Source organism: Nylanderia fulva, unplaced genomic scaffold (genome assembly GCF_048542155.1).
Source record: "Nylanderia fulva isolate GAGA-0341 unplaced genomic scaffold, ASM4854215v1 Scaffold62, whole genome shotgun sequence".
NCBI lineage: Eukaryota > Metazoa > Arthropoda > Insecta > Hymenoptera > Formicidae > Nylanderia > Nylanderia fulva.
In genome coordinates, this window is record NW_028190721.1 from 52,972 (window position 1) to 76,559 (window position 23,588).

The 23,588-nt window shown below is 27.2% G+C and overlaps 1 protein-coding gene across 1 annotated transcript; it reads right to left on the reverse strand.

Moving 5' to 3' along the window:
• Positions 1-832: 832 nt before the first annotated feature.
• On the reverse strand, positions 833-22,597 carry LOC114928803 (aminopeptidase N-like). The gene is made up of 14 exons (XM_029300145.2): positions 22,401-22,597; positions 15,692-16,175; positions 14,847-15,410; positions 14,130-14,313; positions 12,168-12,303; positions 10,710-10,791; positions 9,376-9,698; positions 3,734-4,014; positions 2,212-2,402; positions 2,038-2,075; positions 1,782-1,959; positions 1,622-1,691; positions 1,428-1,496; positions 833-1,272 (listed from the first exon to the last, which is right to left on the reverse strand). The coding sequence occupies exons 2-14, from the start codon at positions 16,129-16,131 to the stop codon at positions 1,171-1,173; spliced, it is 2,658 nt and encodes an 885-aa protein (XP_029155978.2). The 5' UTR covers positions 16,132-16,175; positions 22,401-22,597; the 3' UTR covers positions 833-1,170.
• Positions 22,598-23,588: the final 991 nt, after the last annotated feature.

Genomic DNA, 23,588 nt, shown 5'->3' on the forward strand with positions numbered 1-23,588 from the left:
AAGCAGAGATATATAAATGCAAAGTCGAAATATGAAAAATTTCTATTAAGAAACGTCCCCGTCATCATTATCATCATTATCATCATTATCATCATCGACCACGCATACATAGTAGTATCGTGCTACACGTATTCACACGTATACAACACATGCGCACACATATATCACACGTACACAACACATGCAAGATGCATGTAGTGGTAATTTTGTCCATCTCGCACGTTTTACAACAGATGGCGATAGTGGCGCTCCGCCATATCGGCAGCGTGCGGGGTTATGTTGGCTAACTCTCTCTCTCTCTCTCTTTCTCTCTCTCTCTCTCTCTCTCTCTCTCTCTTTCTCACACACACACGCACACACACACACACACTCTCTCATTCTCACTCACTCACTCACTGTTCGTCTTGTGTACTTATTTAGTACATTCATGATCGGCAGCGTGCGGGGTTTTCGATTGCTTTTCTTTATTTCGATTGCTTCATCTCTCCTACATTAATTATATACATCACGAGCGCGTGATTACAGGTACATATATACTATAGATAATAACGAATTTAATAATACATATAAACATAAATATGTTAGCTGTAAATTTTTGTAATATTTATATAATAATTTGTTATACACACACACACACACCACACACGCACACACACGCGCACACACACACACACACACACACACACACACACACACATGTATACGTATACATATATGTATTTTTGTGTGTATGTGTGTGCGTAAACATATAATTTTATTAATTAATATAGAAAAATTAAAAACAAAGCAATATATAATTCAAAATATTTAGATAATATATTTAGGTGCATTTATCATTTAACAAGCAGATTTATATACTTATATTATTTATATATTTATATTATTATATTATATCTAACAGTAAAATTTATTGTAATATTACATGGCTACTTTCTTGTGACAACACAAATAATAATATATCGTTGAAACTACTTCATATAAGTTCACAAAAAAAATGAAATCTTTTTATACATACAGTCACAAAGTTTAGTAAATACAGAAACATCGAATAGTAATACATCTAAATAAACAATAATAGTTAAAGCAGTAAAATAAATAACACATATACAATATAAAAAAATTATATATATGAAGTATATCCATGCATGCAAAGCTGCAATTTTTTTAATTTCACACAAAGAAAAACCTATGATACTGTCTCTGTCTTTCGATTTGACTTTTGCGAATTGATATCTTGCTTTCAGCTTTGTCAGACTTCAGCATTATGGAATCCTAATAGATATAAACAAAAATTTGCACAATAAAATCAATATACTGTTTATATAATAAACAAAACTAATATAAAATTAATACGCAGAAGTTAATAAGCAAGATAGAACAATATTTATTTTTCTTTCGATTTTTATAATAATATTTATTAAATTTACCATTTCTTTTATTTCATCAAATAATATCTTTGCATAGATCTTCAACCATTTAACGTGTGTGTTTATTTCCTAAAATGTATTATTTTTTAACATTAATATAACATTATCAAAATTATTTAAACATTAAATAATAATTATTAACATTGCATTATTATTAAATTTTGTATACATATATAAACATGTAAAATTTTTACCTTAGTTAGAAGATTTACGGAATATACGTTATTAATAATAATAATTAATGCTGCAGTTATATCAACATGTCTAAAAACAAATGTATATATAAAACACAATAAATTTTTGTAAATATTTACAAATATCACAATAAATATTTATAAAAATATGTCACATTACTTTGGTTTTGTGTCCCAAAAATGATTAAATATGAACAACAGAATAGTTGAATTCTTTGCATGCTTCGTAATAATGGATAAGAAACTGTTAAGAAGATATTGATTTTCTTCTTTAAAATTAAATGTATATCTTAAATAGTTTTTAATCATATTATCATCTTCAGTGCAAGCCAAGTATTCTAAAAATTTAGTGTCAGATTTGTTAAATCCTATATTGTACACAGATTGTCAAGTCTCGATCGTGGCTATCATCAAACCTTTACAATATGTCCATTCCTTCCACCATGGCAAAAGTCTATAACATAAAAAAAATTACATTTTCTTATGAAAGATTAGCATATGAATATCTTGACCAAATTATTTAAACATTGTAGGTGATACCTACAGAAGAATTTGATTAAGAAAGGCTAAAAATATGTAACAATAGTTACTTGTGTTTTGTAAGATCTTGGAGGTGTTGTTTTAATTTAATGTTGGCATTTTTCTTACAAGTGATGTCATCAAGAAGACATGCCCATCTTGTAGCTTCTTGTCGTAAACATATTCTAAGTTCGTCTATATCATCAATTTCTTCATATTTGATTCTTTCAAGTAGCTTGTGTAATGAGTGCTTTACTCTTGACTAAAAATCGTAAAATATATATTTATTCTTTTATATATTATAAATATATATTTAAAAATTCTTATATTTTTTATTATTTTTCAATACATTCTTAAAATTTTCTTTATTTTTAAACAAAGATACAGACAAATTCACTTATAGATGCTATCTATTCACGTACAAATATACGTGCAAATATATACATATGTACAATATTATACATGTACGCAAAAATATGATTTAATTTGTGTGAAATGTTTATAATATTTAATAGATATTAAAATTTCATATATTTATCAATCATATTTTATTTTTAAATAAGATATAAAATATATCTTTTTTAGAAATGTAAATTTTTTTAGCTATATATATTTGTTATATTTTTCAAGTAATGTCATCAAGAAGACATGTCCATCTTGCAACTTTTTGTCGTAAACATATTCTAAGTTTGTCTATCTCATTAATTTTTTTATATTTGATTTTTCTAAGTATATGGGATAATATGTTACTTATTCCTTCTAAAAATCGTTAAATATATATGTATTTGTTTATATTATAAATGTATTTAATAATAATTATATTTTTGTATTAATTTTCAATAGATTCTTAAAATATTATATATTTTTCTTTTTCTATAAATTATACAAAATACATACAAAATACATACAAATTCATTTATAGATGCTATCTATTTTCCAATAAATTCTTAAAATTTTCTCTTTCAATGAAACAAACATACATACAAATTCACTTATATGGTAGACGCTAACGTTTATCTATTCACGTACATATGTATACGTGCAAATATACATTTATAATATACATGTACGTAAAAATAAGGTTTAATTTGTGCGAAATGTTTATAATATTTAATAGATATTAAAGTTTTATAGCTACATATTTATCCATCATATATTATTTTTAAATAAAGTATAAAATATATCTTTTTGAGAAATATATAATTAAATTTTTTCAATTGTATATGTTTTATTTTTTTTTAATTACTAATATGTACTATTTTTTAGAGTTATCAACATGTTATATTTAAATAAAGCCAATATAATTGCATTTATTGACAAAGATTTTAAGCATCTAGCTATACATATATTCAATAACAAAGTTATATACTAATAATATTGGCAGTAATGAAAATCATAGACTTTTCGGATAGTTCTTCAGGTGAGTAATTATTCAAACTGAATTTGTTTGCACATTCGTTTGCGACGTAATAGTATGTAAAATTTTATCGCTGCTGGATATATTTTTCTAAGTATTTAAATCATTTGTGATCAATGGGTGTATATGTAAATATTTAAATTGTAATATTTTCATCAAAATTGATTAATATCTACCGTATAATATCTAGTTTCTTCTTTCAACACTGGAAAAGAACTACATATATATTCCAGAGCTTTAAACATAGGATACCATGCTATATAATCTTCTTCTTGATGCAAATACGATGTAATGTTCCAAAATATATAGGAACGGAGATGGCCTGCTATCATTAAATTAAATGCATCATCGATAATTTGGGCACGATTAAGAACATGAATTTTCTTGTAATTATGGGAGTGTAGATAATTTGTAATTCTTTGCCAATTCTCTTCATCATAGTTAACGCGATAATATCCTGTCGAATAGTAAATAAATTTTATCAATTCTTATTGTTCTGAATAATTTTATTATTAATATACTTATTTTTAAACTTATTTCAATTTTTGTTTCATACTTTCTTAATATAAATTATAAATTAAAAACGTATGAAAAATTTGATACATGTAAATAAAATGAAATACAAATAGAAAATTAATTATAAAAATGTCATCCTAATACTTGAAATTGCAGCAAAAATTAAACTGTGCAAGATATTGTTGTACATCATATATCATAAAATAAAATTGATTCTAGTTGTGCATAAATAACAAATATTTAATGCTAACCAATATATAATTTCGGTAACATGTAACGTTAGTTCGGTAACATATTACAAAAATTGTATTACCTGCACTTATTATTATTAATTTTAAAAATATAATTATCTTTTTAATAATTTTTACTATTAGTAGAATAAAATATTTTATTAATATTGATGATGTTATTTAAAAAACGTGTATATATTACACGTATAAACTATGTATATCTTAGAAATATTATATATAATAATATGATATATATAATGATATTATTTGATAGAAATATAATATTAATAATATATATAATGCAGGTGACGTAGTTTGACACCCAGATAGCCACAGTAATTATTATGACATTATTTTAATGTCAAAATGCATCATTTGCCATCAAAATGATGCATTTTGATGTCAAAATAATGTCGTAATAATTACTGTGACTATCTGGGCAGTTGTGAGGAGGTGATGAAAGATGAGATTGAGATGGTAGAGAGAAAGAAAAAAGTCATAAATGACGTATATAAGTAGTAGCTGAAAGAACTAAACTTTATGGTGAAGAGACTGGTGGGTGTGGTGGAGAGTTGTGGTATGGAGGTGGGAGAGGAATAAAGCGGAAAGGAAGAAAGGTGAGGAGGTGCCTTAGGAAGAAAGGAAAATGGAAAGGAGGAAAGTATGATTGAAGAAAAGATAAAGAACAAAGAAGAGAACGAAGAAAAGGAAGGTGAAGAGAGTAAAGTAATATGTGGTGATAGTGAAGAGAAGTGGTCAGAAGGAGAAGAGAAGATAAAAGGTTAAGAGGTGCAAAGAAGGCGAGAACGGTGTATGAAGACGGTAGTGGAGAGAGGGAAGAGGAGTTAGGAGGAGGTGAGAACGGAGGAGAGAAAGAAAGAAGTAGTGCAGAGAAAGAAGAGAGAAGAGAGGAAGGAAAATGTATTATGAGATGGTAAAAGAAGATGGACGTATTACGAGATGGTACAGAATATGATGAGAAGTGTGGATGTAAGAATGGAAATGAGGAAAGGATAGGTGCTTAAGGAGGAGTATAGAGTTGATGGTCGGGATGGTGGAGAAAGAAGAATAAAGGTGATTTGACGGGAGGAGAAATAAGTGTTACGAGAGAAACGAGAAAAACTGTAGTGGCGAGAGGAGAAATACGGTTCGTGGAAAAGTGAGTAAAAGGAAAGAGAGCTAGGATGGAAACGAAAGAGAAGGTAATGGCAGAAGATGAGGATGGTGGAGAAGACAGCGGTGAAAAAGAAAGGAGAGAGAAACAGGAGAAAGAAAGCAGAGGAAAAGAAGGAGGAAAAGAAGATCGAGGAAGAATGAGTTGGGAAAAAAAAGAGAAGAGAAAGATGAAAAGATGAAGGAGGGGGGGGGGGAGAAGTATTTATTGTAGAGATGTAGAAAGTGGTGGATAATAAGAAATTTTGGAAAAAGGGTGGATGATGAGCAGCCACAATTTCTTTCCAAAATTTCACAATACCTTGACTATATAATTGGCTAAATTCACACAATATATAAAATATATAAAAAAATTACAAATATGTTAAAATTATCTGTATAACGTTAATATTATAAAAAATTTTAATAAATACTAAAAAGTAAAATATAAAATTGCACTATTTATATATTTATATATCTTATATTTATATTATAATAAAAAAAATATAATATAATTTTAATAAAATTTAATAATTTTATTAATTAAGAATTTAACAAGGCTCTGTAATATAAATATAAATATAAATTGAGAGTGTCAAACAGGCAATAAGAGCCAAATCGCAGATGACAGTGCGTTATCCCAACGAAACTAAATTTTTTCGTTGGAATTAAAAACCTGTGCACACAAAATCTCTTGTAGAGATTATTCCAATTTTAAATCTTAGCCGTGACCAAGTAAAATTTAGTGTCTTGTGCACAGGACTAACGCATGCCGAATTTGTGCTGAATTAAAACCGTGTTTTCACAAGTTTGAAGGTAAATTAATAAAAGCCACTTAACCGTTTGAAAGATTAAATCTGGATTTCAAAGGCCCCTTACCTACTAAGACAAGAAACCAGTATATTTTAACAGTTGTTGATAAATTTTCAAGATTTCCTTTTGCTGTACCGTGTACTGACGTCTTAACAACTACAATAATAAAACACCTAAAGCATCTTTTTTCCATTTTTGGGACACCGGCATACATACACTCAGATAGAAAAACATTATTTATATCACACGAGTTAAAACATTTTTAACTTCCCAGGATGTCGCAACCAGCCAAACAACTCTCTATAACCCAAGAGGAGACGGTTGAAAGATACAATAGAATAATATGGAAAACTATCACGCTGGCTCTAAAGTCAAACAATATGAAAACTGAGCGGTGGGAGAAAGTAATAGACTCTGCATTACATTCTATCCGCTTCCTTCTCTGTACTGCGACAAACGTTACTCCACATAAACGAATGTTTAATCATCCCAGACGATCATTTAATGGGAGTTCATCACCAACGTGGTTGACTAAACCTGGACCAGTCTTAATGAAGAAATACGTCCGCACTAGTAAACATGATCCATTAGTAGAAGAAGTAGAATTAATAAAAGCAAACTCAGAATATGCATACGTTAGACTTTCGGATGAACGAGAAACAACGATATCAACTAGACATCTTGCTCCTCAAGGAGAAAAATCAAATGAAATAGAGGAGGAAGATGAAATTAAACTGCCCAAACATCAAACAATAAATCAACAAAAGTAGAAGACAAAAAAACAAAGGAAAATGAAGGATCCGCGATCGACTGAGAGTTCAGATGAAATACGACGCATGTACGCTTAAAACATCCTTCTGATTATTTATCAGATTATGTAATAGACTAAAGGGGAGGATGAATGTGATACTATTTAAGTATGTTTCGGTTGGTCAAATTGAGTAACTAGTTTATTTTATGTTTTATGATTGGCTATACTGACAAAAGGAAAACGCACGCTTCTTGTGACACAACTACATGGTTATGTGCAAATATTAGAATAAGAATTTGTACCAGATTTTCTGTTTGTTAAAGCCTTGAATAAATAAGATAAATACTTACTACAATATCTAATATTTGTGACACATACATTTAAATGTATTATATGTTTGGAAGCGTAATATAGTAAACGCGTGGGTCAAGACGGAGCCAGGGGCTCCGCCCCTTTCCTTGCACCCACCCCTTTTCCATAAACTAACCAACCTATGTTCAAAGAACGAATTTTAAACATAATTTAATTAGGGTTAGTTTTTGAGAGTGAGGAGGTACAGGAGGAGGGGCGGAGTCCCTGATTCCTTCTTGATCAACGCGTTTACTGTATTACGCGTCCAAGCATATAATGCATATACATATTTAAATGTATTATATATTTGGACGTGTAATAAAGTAAACGCGTGAGTCAAGAAGAAGCAGAGGCTTCGCCGGGCTTCGGTCCTCTCCTTGCACCCCCACCCTCTTCAAAAACTAACCTTAACCAATCCATTAATATTGAACCAAACCATCAATATTCCATTAATATTGAATGATATTATTTGGAAAATGTCTAAGTATATCTTAAATATAATATTACATATATAATATATATAGTGCAGGATACGCAGTTTGGCAGTTGTCAGATGATGATGCGAGAGGAGATAGGTGTTAAAGAGAAAAAATAAAAGTCATAAATTATATATGTAAGAAAGAGTGGAGAGAACTCAGTTTTATGGTGAAGAGACTAGTGGGCGAGGTGGAGAGTTGTGGTATGAAGAAAGGAGAGGAAGAAAGTGGAAAAAAAGAAAGGTGAGAAGATGCGTTAAGAAGAAAGGTGGAAAGGATAGAAGTGTGATTGGGGGAAAGATAAAGAAAAAAGAAGAAAAGGAAAGTAAAGAGAGTAAAGTAATATGTGATCATAGTGAAGGGGAGTGGTCAGAAGAAAGAAAGAAGAAAAAAGGGTTAAGAGCTGCGGAGAAGGCAAAGACGGTAAAGAGACGGTAGTGAAGAGAAGGAAGAGAAGTGAAGAGGAGGTGAGAAAGATGGAGAAGAAAAAAAGAAGTAATGAAGAGGAAGAAGAGAGAAGAGAGGAAGGAGGACGTATTACGAGATGGTAAAAAAAGGTGGACATATTACGAGGTAGTACAGAAAGTGATAAAGGAAGAAGTAGTAGTATAAAGTTGTAAAGAAAGAAAGAAGAGAGGAGGTATGAATATGGTCGAGAAGTGTGGATGTAAGAATGGAAATGAGAAAAGAATAGATGGTTAAGGAGGATTATAGAGTTGATGGTAAAAATGTCGGGATGGTGATAAACGAGAATAAAGGAGGCTTGACGGAAAGAAAAATAGGTGTTACGAGAGGAACGAGAGAGGATGTAGTGACGAGAGGAGAGGTATGGTTGGTGGAGAAAAGAGTAGAAGGAAAGGAGAAGAGAGGGAGTAGAGGGCTAGGAGAAGAACGGAAGATGAGGTAGTGGCAGCAGAAAATATACGTATAGTGCAGAAGAGAGCAAAGAAGAAAAGAGAGAGAAAAAAACAGGAGAAAGGAAGCGGAGGAAAAAGAGAAGTAGAAGAAGAGGAAGACGGAGTTGAAGAAAAAGGAGAAGAGAATGAAGAGGTAGAGAAGGACGGGGAGGAGAGGTATTTATTGTAGAGATGTAAAAAGTGGTGGACAAAAAGAAATTTTTGGAGAAAGAGTGGATGCTGAAGAGATGTGGGATTGGGATAAATGTGGGCTTGACGATGGTAAAGAGATGGGTTAGGTGATGGCTAGAGGATTGGGGAAAAAGTTCATACGAGGATGAAAAAGATAGTACAAAAAGTGGATAGAAAGGGAAGGATCGCGAAAATGAAGAGAGTTAGAGATAGAAAAAAAGAGAGATAAAATGGAGTAAAAAGTGGAACGAGACGATTAGAAAGGGCGAGACAGAAGAGAGTAGAAAGTACGTTTTGTTTTTTGTTAAAGAAAAAAAAGGAAAAAGGAGATGGAGGTTAAGGTCAAAAAAGGAGAAAGCAGAGAATAAAAAATGACAATTACGTATGTGTAAAAATAAAGACGAGGAATAAGACATAATAAGTCTCTTGGTCTATATTTACCAATTTGTTGTATATTAAATATTATCCAACCATCCTCATTAAATGGTAATGATAATTTCCAATCTTTTTCCTTGCATACCATATGATGAGTAAAATTGTTAAAATCCAAAGACGTTTGCGTAGTAAAAGTTACAGGAAGGCAATTAATTTTTAATTTGTCGTTATCTTTAATCGATACATTTGCTTCGCTCATAATATAATTTTGTGTTATTTTTATGATAGGACAATACGGTTCTTTATACCGTATATTCATTATTTCTATAGCAATATATGGTTCTTCTGCCACAGCAACAATTTGATCCGGAAATTCATGAATTTGAAGACTTTGACGATGTAATTGATCAAATTCACACAGTATGTAAAATATATAAAAAAAATTACCAGTACGTTAAAATTGTTTGTATGATGCTAATTTTATAAAAAAACTTTAATAAATATTAAAAATCAGAACATAAAATTGCACTTCTATTTATATATTTATATTATGATAATAAAGAATATAACATAATTTTAAATAAAAGAATGATGGCAAATTTCGTCCATTTTTGGGACCTCAGATTTCAAATTTTTTTTCATTGCCAAATAATACTATTAGATAAACTATTAATCACAGTAAAATTTCAAGACGAGCATAGGTACGGTTCCGAAGACACAAGGGGGATAGTGATGATTTTCAGTCAGTTTTATGAGAAATTGTCACCTTCATTTCTACATATTTAAGGAACCGTGCCTATGCTCATCTTGAAATTTCTGTGGAATTAATGTCTCATCATATAGTACTATTTGGCATAAAAAAAAGTTTGAAATTTGAGATCCCAAACTTTGACCATATAAAATGAGCTAAAAAACAGTTCTTTTTGCTACCATTCTTTAATAACTTTATTATAAATTTTTTAGGCATTATTAGCATTAATAGAGATTATATGTGAGTAAATTATTGAGAGAGTTATAAAATGATTAAAAAAAGAAATAAAACAAATAAGAATTGAAGACGAAACAAAAAAAAAGAAAAATAATATAAAGAAAATCGTTTTACGAGAGACGAAAATAAAATAGAGAAGAAATGAAAAAAAGATGTAAAGTGTTAGATATTTAAAAACCTGATAAATAAGATTAAAAAATAAATGTAGCACAAAATGTAATTAAAAGAAAAAAAATTATTTGAATTATAGACCATATGAAAAAAGAAAGAAAAAAATAAAAAGAGTAAAAACAATTTAGAAATTATTTAAGACAAAAAATAAGAGACATTTTATAAAACCTCTATTATTAAACATTATTTATGTTACACAATTTTATTTTTCTGATATTATATTTTATATTAAATTACTCACGTGCTATTTATATATGAGCGAATGCTTTTCCAAAATGTTTCTTCGGTGAGGGCGTGTTGCAACATGCGCAATATAAAAGGTGCTATGATTTAAATCAAAATTATAAATTAGATATATTATAAATATAAATAAATATTTACTATAATGATTAGTTGTAAACATAGTCATTTTTTAAAGAAAAATGATATATTTGTATGCCGGGTAATAATGGCGCAAGAGTGAAATGTTTTTTTATTGCCGCACTGTTATCATTCTATTTAATAAGTAAACTCATTAATACTTACAAAGATAGCAAAACTTTAAAGGACCATTCAATTAATTCCCTCTACCTACATATGCGTGAGTATTGCCAGACACTTTGTGTGTGTGTGTGTGTGTGTGTGTGGGTGTGCGTGTGTGCGCGCGCGCGCGTGTGTATTACACTATTTATATAGCTTATTGGTAATGAATATTGCGAGAAATCGATTAAAAATAATTAAATTATTTATAATAATTAATAATTAATTAATAATAATTAAGTTAGATCTATTTGAAAAAACATGAATGATTTTCAAATTACCTTGACAATCAACCTTTAGGAAAAAGTCAGTAGCGTTCACTTCTTTGTCTTTAGGAATCATACAACTTTTATTTAAAACGTTTTTCGTTAAAATAAACTGTTCAAAAATTTTTTATATGAATATTTTAAAATGGAATAGTGATGTATATGCGCGCACACACATAAAAACACCCATGCGCTCACACACATACACACACGCGCACGCACACACACGCGAAAGCGCACACTCGCGTACGCGCTCGCGAGCGCGCACACACACACACACAAATTTATTCATTTTTAAATATATATACAGAGATTTATTGAACAATTTATTTTAGGGAAAAGCGTTTTAGATAAAAAATTATATAATTTCTAAATACAAACAGGTGATCTCTATTGACATTTGTTTAAAGGTTGCTTGGAAGGTTATTTAAAGAATATTTGTTTTAATTATAAAATAATTGTAAAAAGAATATTATATTGGATATTTTATATCTTTAACACATTACTTTACATAAACGCAAATATCTCATGAAATATTAATTTTTCGTCAATCATGTTTCAATAATTTTGTATATAAAATAATGAAAAAAATTAATATTTTTGCAAAGAAAACCACATAGTTTTCAAGGAAAACTGTGTAGCGGCTAGTTGCAAAATACATTTATACATATATATATTGTTTATATTCATAAATACATTAAATATTAATGACAGAATATGCATAAATACGCGCACACGTATATACGTGTGCGTGAGCATGTACGTTGCGTGTGCGCGCGCGTGTGTGTATGTACATTTATAAAAATAATATTTCATTAAAATTCAGATACATAATTAATTATCTTCTAACTTTACACATATTGTAAAGTATTAATAATTAAAAATTTAGGCGGATTATTTTATTATCATATTACCTGTGATAGATTTGCGAATTTTCAATAAACTGTCATCTTGTGAAGTAGAAGGCCACATATGAAAACCATTCAAATTAAAACAGTAATGTTGATCTTGAACTACAAATAAATTTATTATTCTGTCATCAGAATAAATCTAGAAAAAAATAATTAGTATATCGATATAACCTTTTTGAAAATAGTTGCATTAAAAACAAAAACCAATATTATTATAACGTTACTTTATTAAAACGAAATACTTTCTCATTTTGAAAAACACATTAAAATAAATATATAATAACGAAATTTAACATAAATTCCAAAAAATATTAATAGCAGTCACTATTATTTAAATATAATTAGTAGAAATTAATCTACCAAACTAGCGAATAAATAATTTATTCAGTTTCACGACGTTTCGACCATGTGATTGTGGTCTTTATTTAATAAAACACTAAAATATTTTATTACATATATATTCTTTTTTAAAAACATATTAGAATCTGACGATCCTTGGAAACCTGGAAAATTTCAGCAACAACATCTCTAAATCGCTTAGAAAAAAAGGACTAAGAGTAGTATATAATTTACAGAAAAAACGAAGTAGCTTTATCAAAAGAGGTAAGAATACCACTCCTAAATTAAATAAAACAAATGTCGTTTATAGATTGGAATGCATTGATTGCAATGTTTCTTACATAGGACAAACAAAAAGACATCTAAATACTCGCATAAAGGAACACCAGAACAACATTAAAAAGCATGAATCGAATCTGTTTATTGTTAGCAAACATAGAATAGAATGCAATCACGATTTCCGGTGGCTTGACCCTTGTATTTTACACACTGAAAAACATAGACGTAAGAGAGAAATTGCCTAAATATTATATATTAAAAAGCAAACAAACACAATCAATTTTCAAACTGACACAGACAATCTTAACTCTGTTTATGATAAGGTCATTAGAATAATTTAGCGTCTTGTATCAGTAGTTGACAGAATGTCTTAGCGACATGTTAAAGTTCACAGCACTTAACATATCATAATTTATATCTCTATATCTTAATGTGGCTTATTGGAATTGTTTTAAGTAAGTACATTGTTGTCTCTCCTTGCACGAATTGACTTGTATTTAGTTTTAGTTTTGCGTCGCCAACTATTGATTTTTTATAATTTTAGTACTTGAAAAGGATCTAAATTTAAGGTTGAAACGTAATGTACTTCATATCTAATAAAGACTGAATTATAAATAAAAACCAGTATGGTCGAACTAATCATTAATTTTCTTTTAATGTTTTCACTTTGTACTATTGATTGACTTATATAATTTCAAGAAATGTTACTGCCTAAATTTGTATAATAATGTGTTAACTTTAATTTATTTCATTTGTAATTATGGTTTTCAGTTTTATTGATATGATCATTTGTGAATTCTTTTATGTACGTTAATAACTATTTTTGTAATAAAATATTTTATTGTTTACTTGATAAAGACCACAATCACATGGTCGAAACGTCGTAAAGCTGAATAAATTATTTATTCGCTAGTTTAGTCGAAATCTAAAGTTTTGTATTAATATAATTAGCAAATATTACACATTTTATAATTATTGCCTCATGACATTATATTGCAGACTTATTTATATCAAATTTATTCAGATAAATATCATGTGTACTAGCTTATTATTTTATTTTTAATTTTATAAAAATTTAAAAATGTCCAAGGAAAGGTATTAAAAAATAAAAATTTTTAATAAATAAAATAATAATTATATGTATGTAAATGTGTGAAAAGGTATTTAAAAAAACTGTTGATTATTTTATATAATGCTAAATGTTTTAAAACAATTCACAAAGAATGTGTATGGATTTTGTAAAAAGGGTTTGATTTAAGAAAATATTGCAATATGAATGCATAAGTATTGTATCGTTTGCGAGAAGTACGTTGGGAGCGAGATAGCGTTGAAAATATTGAGAATAACCTTATTGACAGAATACGTTGCAAGCAATGTAATAAGACCGTCTTTAAACCAAAAATCCGACACTAACGGATTGTTCATCATGTTATTAAACCATTGTTGTGTCACTTTACGTCCTACTAATTGAGCTACTTCGATTTTGTGAGCAACAGGATATACATTTTTATCGTAGATGATATCGGTTTCCCTGAAAGTTATATTTAAATGTTAAGAGTGAGAACTTTTATATGAAATAAAACTTTATTTTTGTTACGATATTTTAATTCCATTGCTAGATGTACGATTTACAAACTCATGGATACGATTTAGCAAATCAGTATTGTAAATCGTACCAAATAATATTTTCTAATTTTTTCATTTACCATATGAAACTACGATAAATTTAATGTGTAAATTGTTGACTGTTAATATGTATATTGTTGACAAAAAACAATAGATTAAAATAAATAAAAATGTCATTTCTGTTATAGCTTTACTGCAGTTTTAACAACACACTTAGGGAGTACGATTTAGCATACTTTACCTTTTATGCATTTATTAAAACGGTATACTTTAACTTTGTAATTATATAAATAAACATAATTCTACAAAAATTGTTTTCGCAAATCCTTATTCTTTTGCGCATTTACAGAAACAAAAGGTATACACGTTTTTATATTTTATAATTTTGCATGCTAATATAATTTTATTTTTATTGTAATTTTAAGCACTTGTACTCACTTATAAAAAACAAGTCCGAAAACTATTGTGCCTTTGTCATGAAAATTTGGAATTGCAACATGATCCACCTTCGAAATAATGTTCGAATGTTTCCAATTATTATTTAGAAACAACGTGATATTTTTAATTACATTTTCTGTATATTCCATGTAAAATTGCAATTCGTTTCTGCACCATATTGTAATGTTTTGAATTTTGCTATCAAGACAGGATATGTACATAATATTTTGATCTGTAATTTTCCCAGTTTCTATGTTCAATCCATGACCGCACCGCTTTTCAATATTGCGAGTTTTTATATCACTAGGGATTAGGTAATTAGACACAATTATTGTTGCGTGATCAGTCCGCATTAGAGGTGTGGTATTGTAGTGCTTCCATTCCATATTGTTCTCATCTACTTCTATATTTTGCAATGGCATATTTGTCATAACCGTGCATTGATTACATCCTACAGATATGTTAAAGGTTGCTTTGAACCATAGTTCATGTGGATGCAAACATGAATAATATTCAGAAAATGGTAGGACGACTATTATCAGGAAATGCACACCACCTACCCAACTACATTTCAAAGAACATCAATTAATGAAACTTTTTTGACAAGCATAAAAATATTGGGAATTATATAATGGATAAATGTTATATGCGGCAATACATATTATATTTCATAACTCCATTACGTATTATTATAATAATAAATATCAGGGTTCAACCTTAGATTTAAAATCCGCGATATATAATAACTTTTGGGATATTTGTAATATATAAATAGTATATTAATTACAATGTCCTATGTAATTACATATTGTACTTTTTTTAATAAACATCTATTATTTACTTACGTAGATTCTTCTTTCACATCGAAAATTCTAAAGACTTTATCAGCAATACCAAAATATTTTATATTTAAGGTGTAATTTCCTGGTGATAACTCATTCTTAAATAAAATTTCAATTGTGTCTTTTTCAATATTATATGTCGGTTTATAAACTGTATCTTTATCATGCTCATGATATCTTTCAAAATTTTTAATTATAATTATATTTTTAATACATAATTGTTCTGAATGTAAATATATGTGTTTCGTTTTGTTAAGAATGTTTATGCTGATATTGTATTCTCCATAGAAAATATTTCCTTCCATAAATGTTGAAAGCATAATATTGTAATGCATTGGTATTACATAGTTTGATGGTTGATAGCATAAAGAATTACGAATTGAAGCCGTCGCAGCGATAAAAATTAATCCGCTACTTAGTAATAGTTTTAGAAATATCATCATGTCGGAGAAAAGGAATATTTATTTTAGATCTAGAAAACACTCTGCTGGAAAACAAAAGATAAATAAAAAAATTAAATATATCTTTGATGTATTTTTAAATGATTCTTGTATATAAACAAGTAAATAAATATAAAAAGTATTAGAATTATTAATTGAACAACTATTCTAATTAGCGGAATATTATATGGTGAGCAAGTAATGTGCAAATTTCCATTTGTACAATTGTTTAAATATAATTATATATATATATATATATATATATATATATGCTTCTGCAATTAACATACTGTACCAAAATATTAGGTAAGTCAAAATAAGTTAAAAATATAAAAACATATATTTGTCTACAAATAAAAAAAATGTGCGACACTAAAATACATACATACTTGTATATATATATATATATATACAAGTATGTATGTATTTTAGTGTCGCACATTTTTTTTATTTGTAGACAAATATATGTTTTTATATTTTTAACTTATTTTGACTTACCCAATATTTTGGTACAGTATGTTAATTGCAGAAGTATATTAATATAAATGATATATTTTTTTAAATTAATTGCAACAAATTAATGTTTTAGCAGTATGCAATGTTGGCAGAACACAAAATTTCACACATACTTTGTTACAATCTTTATATCTATCACGGTATGGTTTGGAAGATCACGAAAGACTGACTGATTCTCTGTACGTTTTATCGTGATAAATATATTGTGTAGGTCAACAAAATTCTGAGGTCGTTAATATGCACGTTTGCGTGTGCGTGTGTGTGTGTGGCAGCATTTGTGTGTAATAGTTGTCTTAATTAAACATCTTCAAATTTCGTTCAATTAATCAAATAAATTATGCATTATTCACAAATTTATATCCCGCTTATTTGAAAAAAAATGTAAGCAGTCTTTCTAGTTCTCTATTTCTAATAGTAATCAAATTAATATGCATTATTTACTAATTTATATTACTTATTTTGAAAAGCATTTTTACAAATAATATGGTGTAATATCTTGTAATATACTCATCGCTTTCGATAATTTTACCCTAATTATTTTCTTAATTTTATAATTTTAATAATTATCTCAATTATTCTATGCATCTTATTCATATTAAATATTTTTATGAAAATTAATATTCGCGACTCTTCTTCTCCTTGTACATATTTAAAATTCGCAATATATAATAATTTTTAAGACATTGAATATATAAATAGTATATTAATTACAATATCCTATGTAATTACATATTATATTTTTTTTAATAAACATTTATTATTTACTCACGTAGTTGGTTCTATCATGTCGTAAATTCTAAAGACTTTATCAACGGTACCATAATATTTTATATTTAAGATGTAATTTCTTGGTGATAACTCATCCGTAAAGGAAATATAAATTACTAAGGTAGTAGATATTAAACTGACTACACTGGCTGTCTATTAGATTTGTTAAACTATATTTATTGACGTTTCGACCATACGGGCTGTGGTCCTTTTCAAAATTACAATAGAAGCATTCTAGAAATTAATGTACATGCAATCAGAATCAACATTTAAATTGAAAACGTGAAATGTAACAAATGAGACTTACAATGAGTTACTGCATATCGTTATTGACATTTAAAAGTACGCTCCGGTGAGACTTAACTTAAGATCGGATGGTAAATTAACTGCGTTTCACTTGTGTCATCTTGCCACGACTGAGCACACTGTACTAACGAATAAACACGCCGAAAATTATGTCAAAGTTAAAAGTTAACAATAATTACATTCTCGCTAAATTGTGATGTACCATATGGCAAATTACTAAAATAAAATATAAAAAATAAAAAATAAAATATAAAAAGTATAAGATAATAAAAAGATAAATAAATAAATAAATAGATATATTCGGTTCGCTTATGTCATCCTGCCTTAACATACCAATAATAAACTACTAATAATAGCTCCCAACAATGTATGTTAAAAATTTTTTACTTCAATTTCTAAACAAACTGTCATATATCGTACTAAAGCTTTCAGTGTCTTTCTGTAAATTGATAGTGGAATTCAATTTCTTGATAAAGTACATTTCGGCTATTTCTCTTTTTCTTCTATTGTTTTCTTTATGCAGAATTAAAGGATTCGACCAATCAAATTCATGTCCTTGATTAATTCTGTGCTCACTAACAACAGAAAAATTGCTCGCTGAATTTTTAATATTACGTCGGTGTTCGTTAATCCTAGTACTAAGATGTCTTTTTGTCTGCCCTACATAATTAGAATCACAATTGTTACAATTAATACAATAGACTACGCCGGTTTGCTTATTAATATCTAAATTATCTTTCCCCGATTTTATTAAACAGTTCAGTTTTTTGGGGATGGTAAAAATTACGTTAAGGTTCTTTTTGTTTAGAAATCTATATATGTCATTAGTGAACCGATTACAATATGGAATAACGATGAAATTTTCCCTCGAAACATCCGTCGAATCTACATTTATAATTTTTTTATCCTCAATGTTTATAGGTTGTGACAGCTTGTGAGTTCTATCATTGACATATTTATTAATGAGATTTTCCGGGAAGCAATTATTTTTCAAAATATTCTTTACAATTTTTAAATTAGAGTCATGAAACCGTTTGTTAGATAAATTTATTGCATGGTCAACTAAATTGGTAATGGTGTTAATTTTATATTTCGTCGGATGATTCGAGAAAAAATTGAAGTATCTTCCTGAGAATGTTGGTTTTCTGTACCAGTTAGTTATGAGCTTATTATCATCCCTGTAGACAATTGTATTCAAAAAGCTGAGTGAATTATTAGTTTCAATCTCATAAGTAAAAGTTAGTCTTGGGTGATAGCTATTAAATACTTTTTATATTTTATTTTTTATTTTTTATATTTTATTTTAGTAATTTGCCATATGGTACATCACAATTTAGTGAGAATGTAAATATTGTTAACTTTTAACTTTGACATAATTTTCGGCGTGTTTATTCGTTAGTACAGTGTGCTCAGTCGTGGCAAGATGATACAAGTGAAACGCAGTTAATTTACCATCCGATCTTAAGTTAAGTCTCACCGGAGCGTATTTTTAAATGTCAATAACGATATGCAGTAACTCATTGTAAGTCTCATTTGTTACATTTCACGTTTTCAATTTAAATGTTGATTCTGATTGCATGTACATTAATTTCTAGAATGCTTCTATTGTAATTTTGAAAAGGACCACAGCCCGTATGGTCGAAACGTCAATAAATATAGTTTAACAAATCTAATAGACAGCCAGTGTAGTCAGTTTAATATCTACTACCTTAGTATTTCATTCCTGGCGAACGAAATTTAATATTTTATTGAAATATAAATTGTATCTTTTTCAGTATTATATGTCGGTTTATAAACTGTATCTTTATAATTCTCATATTTTTTAAAATTTTTAATTAGAACCATATTTTTAATACATAATTGTTCTGAATGTAAATATATGTTTTTTGTTTTATTAAGAATGTTTATGATGATATTGTATTCTCCATAAAAAATATTTCCTTCAATATATGATATTGTAATGCATTGCTTTTATATATATTGATGATTGATCGCATAAAGATTCATTACGAGAAGAAGTCGTCGCAGCGATAAAAATTAATCCGTTACTCAATAATAGTTTTAGAAATATCATCATGACGGCAAAAGAATTTTTATTTTAGATATGTAAAATATTGTACAATTTGGACAAAACATAAATAATGGAGAAATTAAATATTGCTTTGATGTCTTTTTAAATCAATCTTATATACAAACGAGAAAATAAATATAAGAAATATAAAAATTAGTAATTAGAAAATCATCCTCATTAGTAAAATATTATATGGTAAAAAAGCAATGTGCATATTTCCGTATGCACAATTTTTAAAAAATAAAATTATATATGTATAAGTATAGTAGCTATAGTTCTTATCAATGTATATTTTATTAAATCTTTCTAATTGAAATACTAAATAATAGAGAAATTAAATATATCTCTAACGTCTTTTTAAATCATTCTTATATATAAACAAATAAACACAAGAGATATAAAATTATTAATTGGAAAACTATCCTAATTAGTAAAATATTGTATGGAGAGAAAGCAATGTGCAAATTTCCATTTGCAAAATTTTTGAAAAATAAAATCATATATGTATAAATATGATTTTCTATAAAAAAATTGTGTGTGTGTGTGTGTGTATTTCAGTGTCGCACATAACTGTAATTGACAGATATATACAAAAATTACATTCACAATTTATTGTATATTTTCTTTAAATAATTATTCTTATTATCAATAAATTATATACATTTAATATTTATAAAATATAAAAGTTAGAATATAAGAATGTAAAATACATAAAATTAGTTGTGTGAAACAAATTACTTTTATAAACACAAGAGCCGTTACTTTTATATAAATATAAGCCTGTGTGTTTATTCAGAATAAGAACAAAACAGTACAATTACAATAAAGGACTGAGCAGCGGTGGCACACAGAAAGAGAGAAAACATGTTTATTATTATTTTTCTTTATAGGTCTGTGTTATCTCTTCTTAAATTGTGTATTATAAACTCTAAACGGACAATCACTGAGAATAAAATTAAAATAAAATCAATATTAAATTAAATCAATTATAAACTTAATAATAAATATTATATAAATATATACAAGGGGTCCCAAAACTAGCAGTAAACCTGTTAATAGCAGATACCTCAGATCATATTTAGACGATTTTTCCTCAGCGAAAATGTCGAAGTATCAATACTTTTTTAATTATCAACGACTGAAATTAAATGGTTATTCACAAACTGAGCGTTGTGGAAATAAAATATTAATAAAACACATTCATCAATTAAATTTGAGTAGACTATACATTTAATAGAATTTTAATTTAAGACTTGATTGCAAAAATACATAATGGCAAATTTAGGAACATGCAAAACATATTAGTTTCCCGCGACATTTTGCGGAGAAAAAATTAGCTTCAAATGATCCCAGAAAACTACTATTAACAGGTTTACTATTAGTTCCTACACATCCTGTATATAATGAAGTGTTTTTCAGATATTTCAGATTAAACACATGAATAAATATGTGTTAACAATTGCTTTAAATCTATATTATGGATTTCTTCATTCGATTGACAATTATAATATTTTACCATTTTACTCTATAATTTATATTTACTAAATCATTTTTATAATTTTTAATTGAATTGATACAATTTCTCATCATAGCCTTATTTTATTATTAAGTATTAAAGCTATAGTCCTTATCAATGTTTATTTTATCAAATCTTCCTAATTGAAATATTTTATATATATTCTCATCATCGATATACATGTAACATTATTGTGTTTAATTGTAAAAGTAAAAATTAAGTTTTAATCAGCAAATTTAATTCAATACCTGAAAATGTTTTAACTTTAATGGAGTACCTTATTAAATCAATATGAACTATTGTTTATGCGTTTTTAATGTAATATTAACTTATGCGTTTTGACCGTTTTATAAAATATTTTATGTGGCTAATTTTACGTAAAGTATTTAGTATCCTATTTTTAACTTATAAGGTTAATATAATTCTACTTATTTTTAAGTGTTGTATTTATATTTATTTCTCACTTAACAAAATTAATTTGTTCACATTTTTTATAATACATCATAGTTATCATAATGATGTATTCGATATATTCCCTTATTAGGGGATATATCGAATAAAAATTGAAAGCAATTGTTTTCTTTTTTTATTTTTCTTAATTATATAATCTTTAACAACGAAATTAATGTTAGATTTATTTTTATTGTTACAGTTATTCTATTCAATGTCAACACTGTTTAAAAATCATTTTAAATATTAAAATACACACAGATATTTTTTTATAAAAAAAAGTACGACAACTTTTAGAAAATAAAATTTAATAATCTTGTAATAAAATGACAATTACATAAGTGTCTGTTATAATATTTATTATCTGTTATGTAAATTGTAGTATTTTTAAGTTTTAGAAGTAATTTATTTGATATCAAATTTTTGTAAGTCCAAAATTATTTCAACATTACAGTTTGTAAAATATTATAATATCGACATTATTTGAAATTATCTGTGGATTAAAATTTGAAAATATTTTATAATAAAACTATTTTCTTTATACTTTCATGTTGGAAATTCTTTAAAATTCCGTTATAATGTATAATTAAATTATTGTGGTGTTTGTAAATAAATATATGTTTCGATATTTTAATTTTGACTTACCCAGTATTTCGTAACCGAATGTTAATTGGAAAATTATATTGATAAAATTTATATTTTTTTCTAAATTAACTGAAGCAAATTAATGCTTTAGCAATGTGCGCAATGTCGGAAGAATGTAATTATTCACACACACACTTTATTACAATTATTATGTCTACTACGATATGGTTCGAAAGACCACGAAAGACTGACTGATTCTCTATACGTGTCATCGTGATAAATATGCTGTGTTAAGTCAACATAACTTCTAAGATCAATACATGTATATCTGTGTGTGTGTCGGCATTTGTGAGTAACAGTTGTCTTAATTAAACATTCAATTTTCAGCCGATTAATCAAATAAAATGCATTATTATTTAATTTATATTACTGATTTTGAAAAACATGAAAGCAGTCTTACCAGCGCTCTGTTTCTAATAGTAATTAATAAAACAAAATGTCGCATTTTTTTAACACTGAAATTTTTACAATTAGCAGATAAAAACAAGTATTGTAATTGTTTAGTAAAGAATATGTAATACATCTAAGCATATATCTCTTGAATATTTAACATATGTATAAATTTAATAAAGTTATTAAAATATTTGCGTAAATATTTATGCTTTGGAAAAACAAATATTAATGTTAAAGAAACAAACAGTATAACTAAAATTATTAATTGCCTAAAAAGTAACATGCTGTTAAAAGTACTTTTAAAACAAGTTTTATAAGAAGACAATTAAACAATAGTTTTAATTACAGAAAAATATTTATAGAAAGATATAATTTTCCAGAGATTCAGAATAAAATATAAAAAGTTTCGTTATTTTCCAGAGCTTATTCACAACCTTTTATTATATAATTAAAAAATTTTATATAATTATATATTCATAAATGATTTTGTCATTGGTCTTTTATCCTGTCAGATACTGCTTTCAGTCGAATTTTGGATAACAAGTTGCCCCGTTTTGCTTAAGAATAAAATTATTTTGAGTTATGAGAATTATTTTATATAATTTTGTATTGTTGGAAATAAAATAATGTTTTTATATTGATTTTAAGTTAGAATCTAAATATGACACTACTTTTAAAAACAAGGCATTTATTGACATACGTTATATGTATAAACTATTTTGATAAATAAGATACGCTTTAAAAGTAACAGCGCACAATTGTTATAATAGTTATATCTCGTTGAAAGTAAGACTA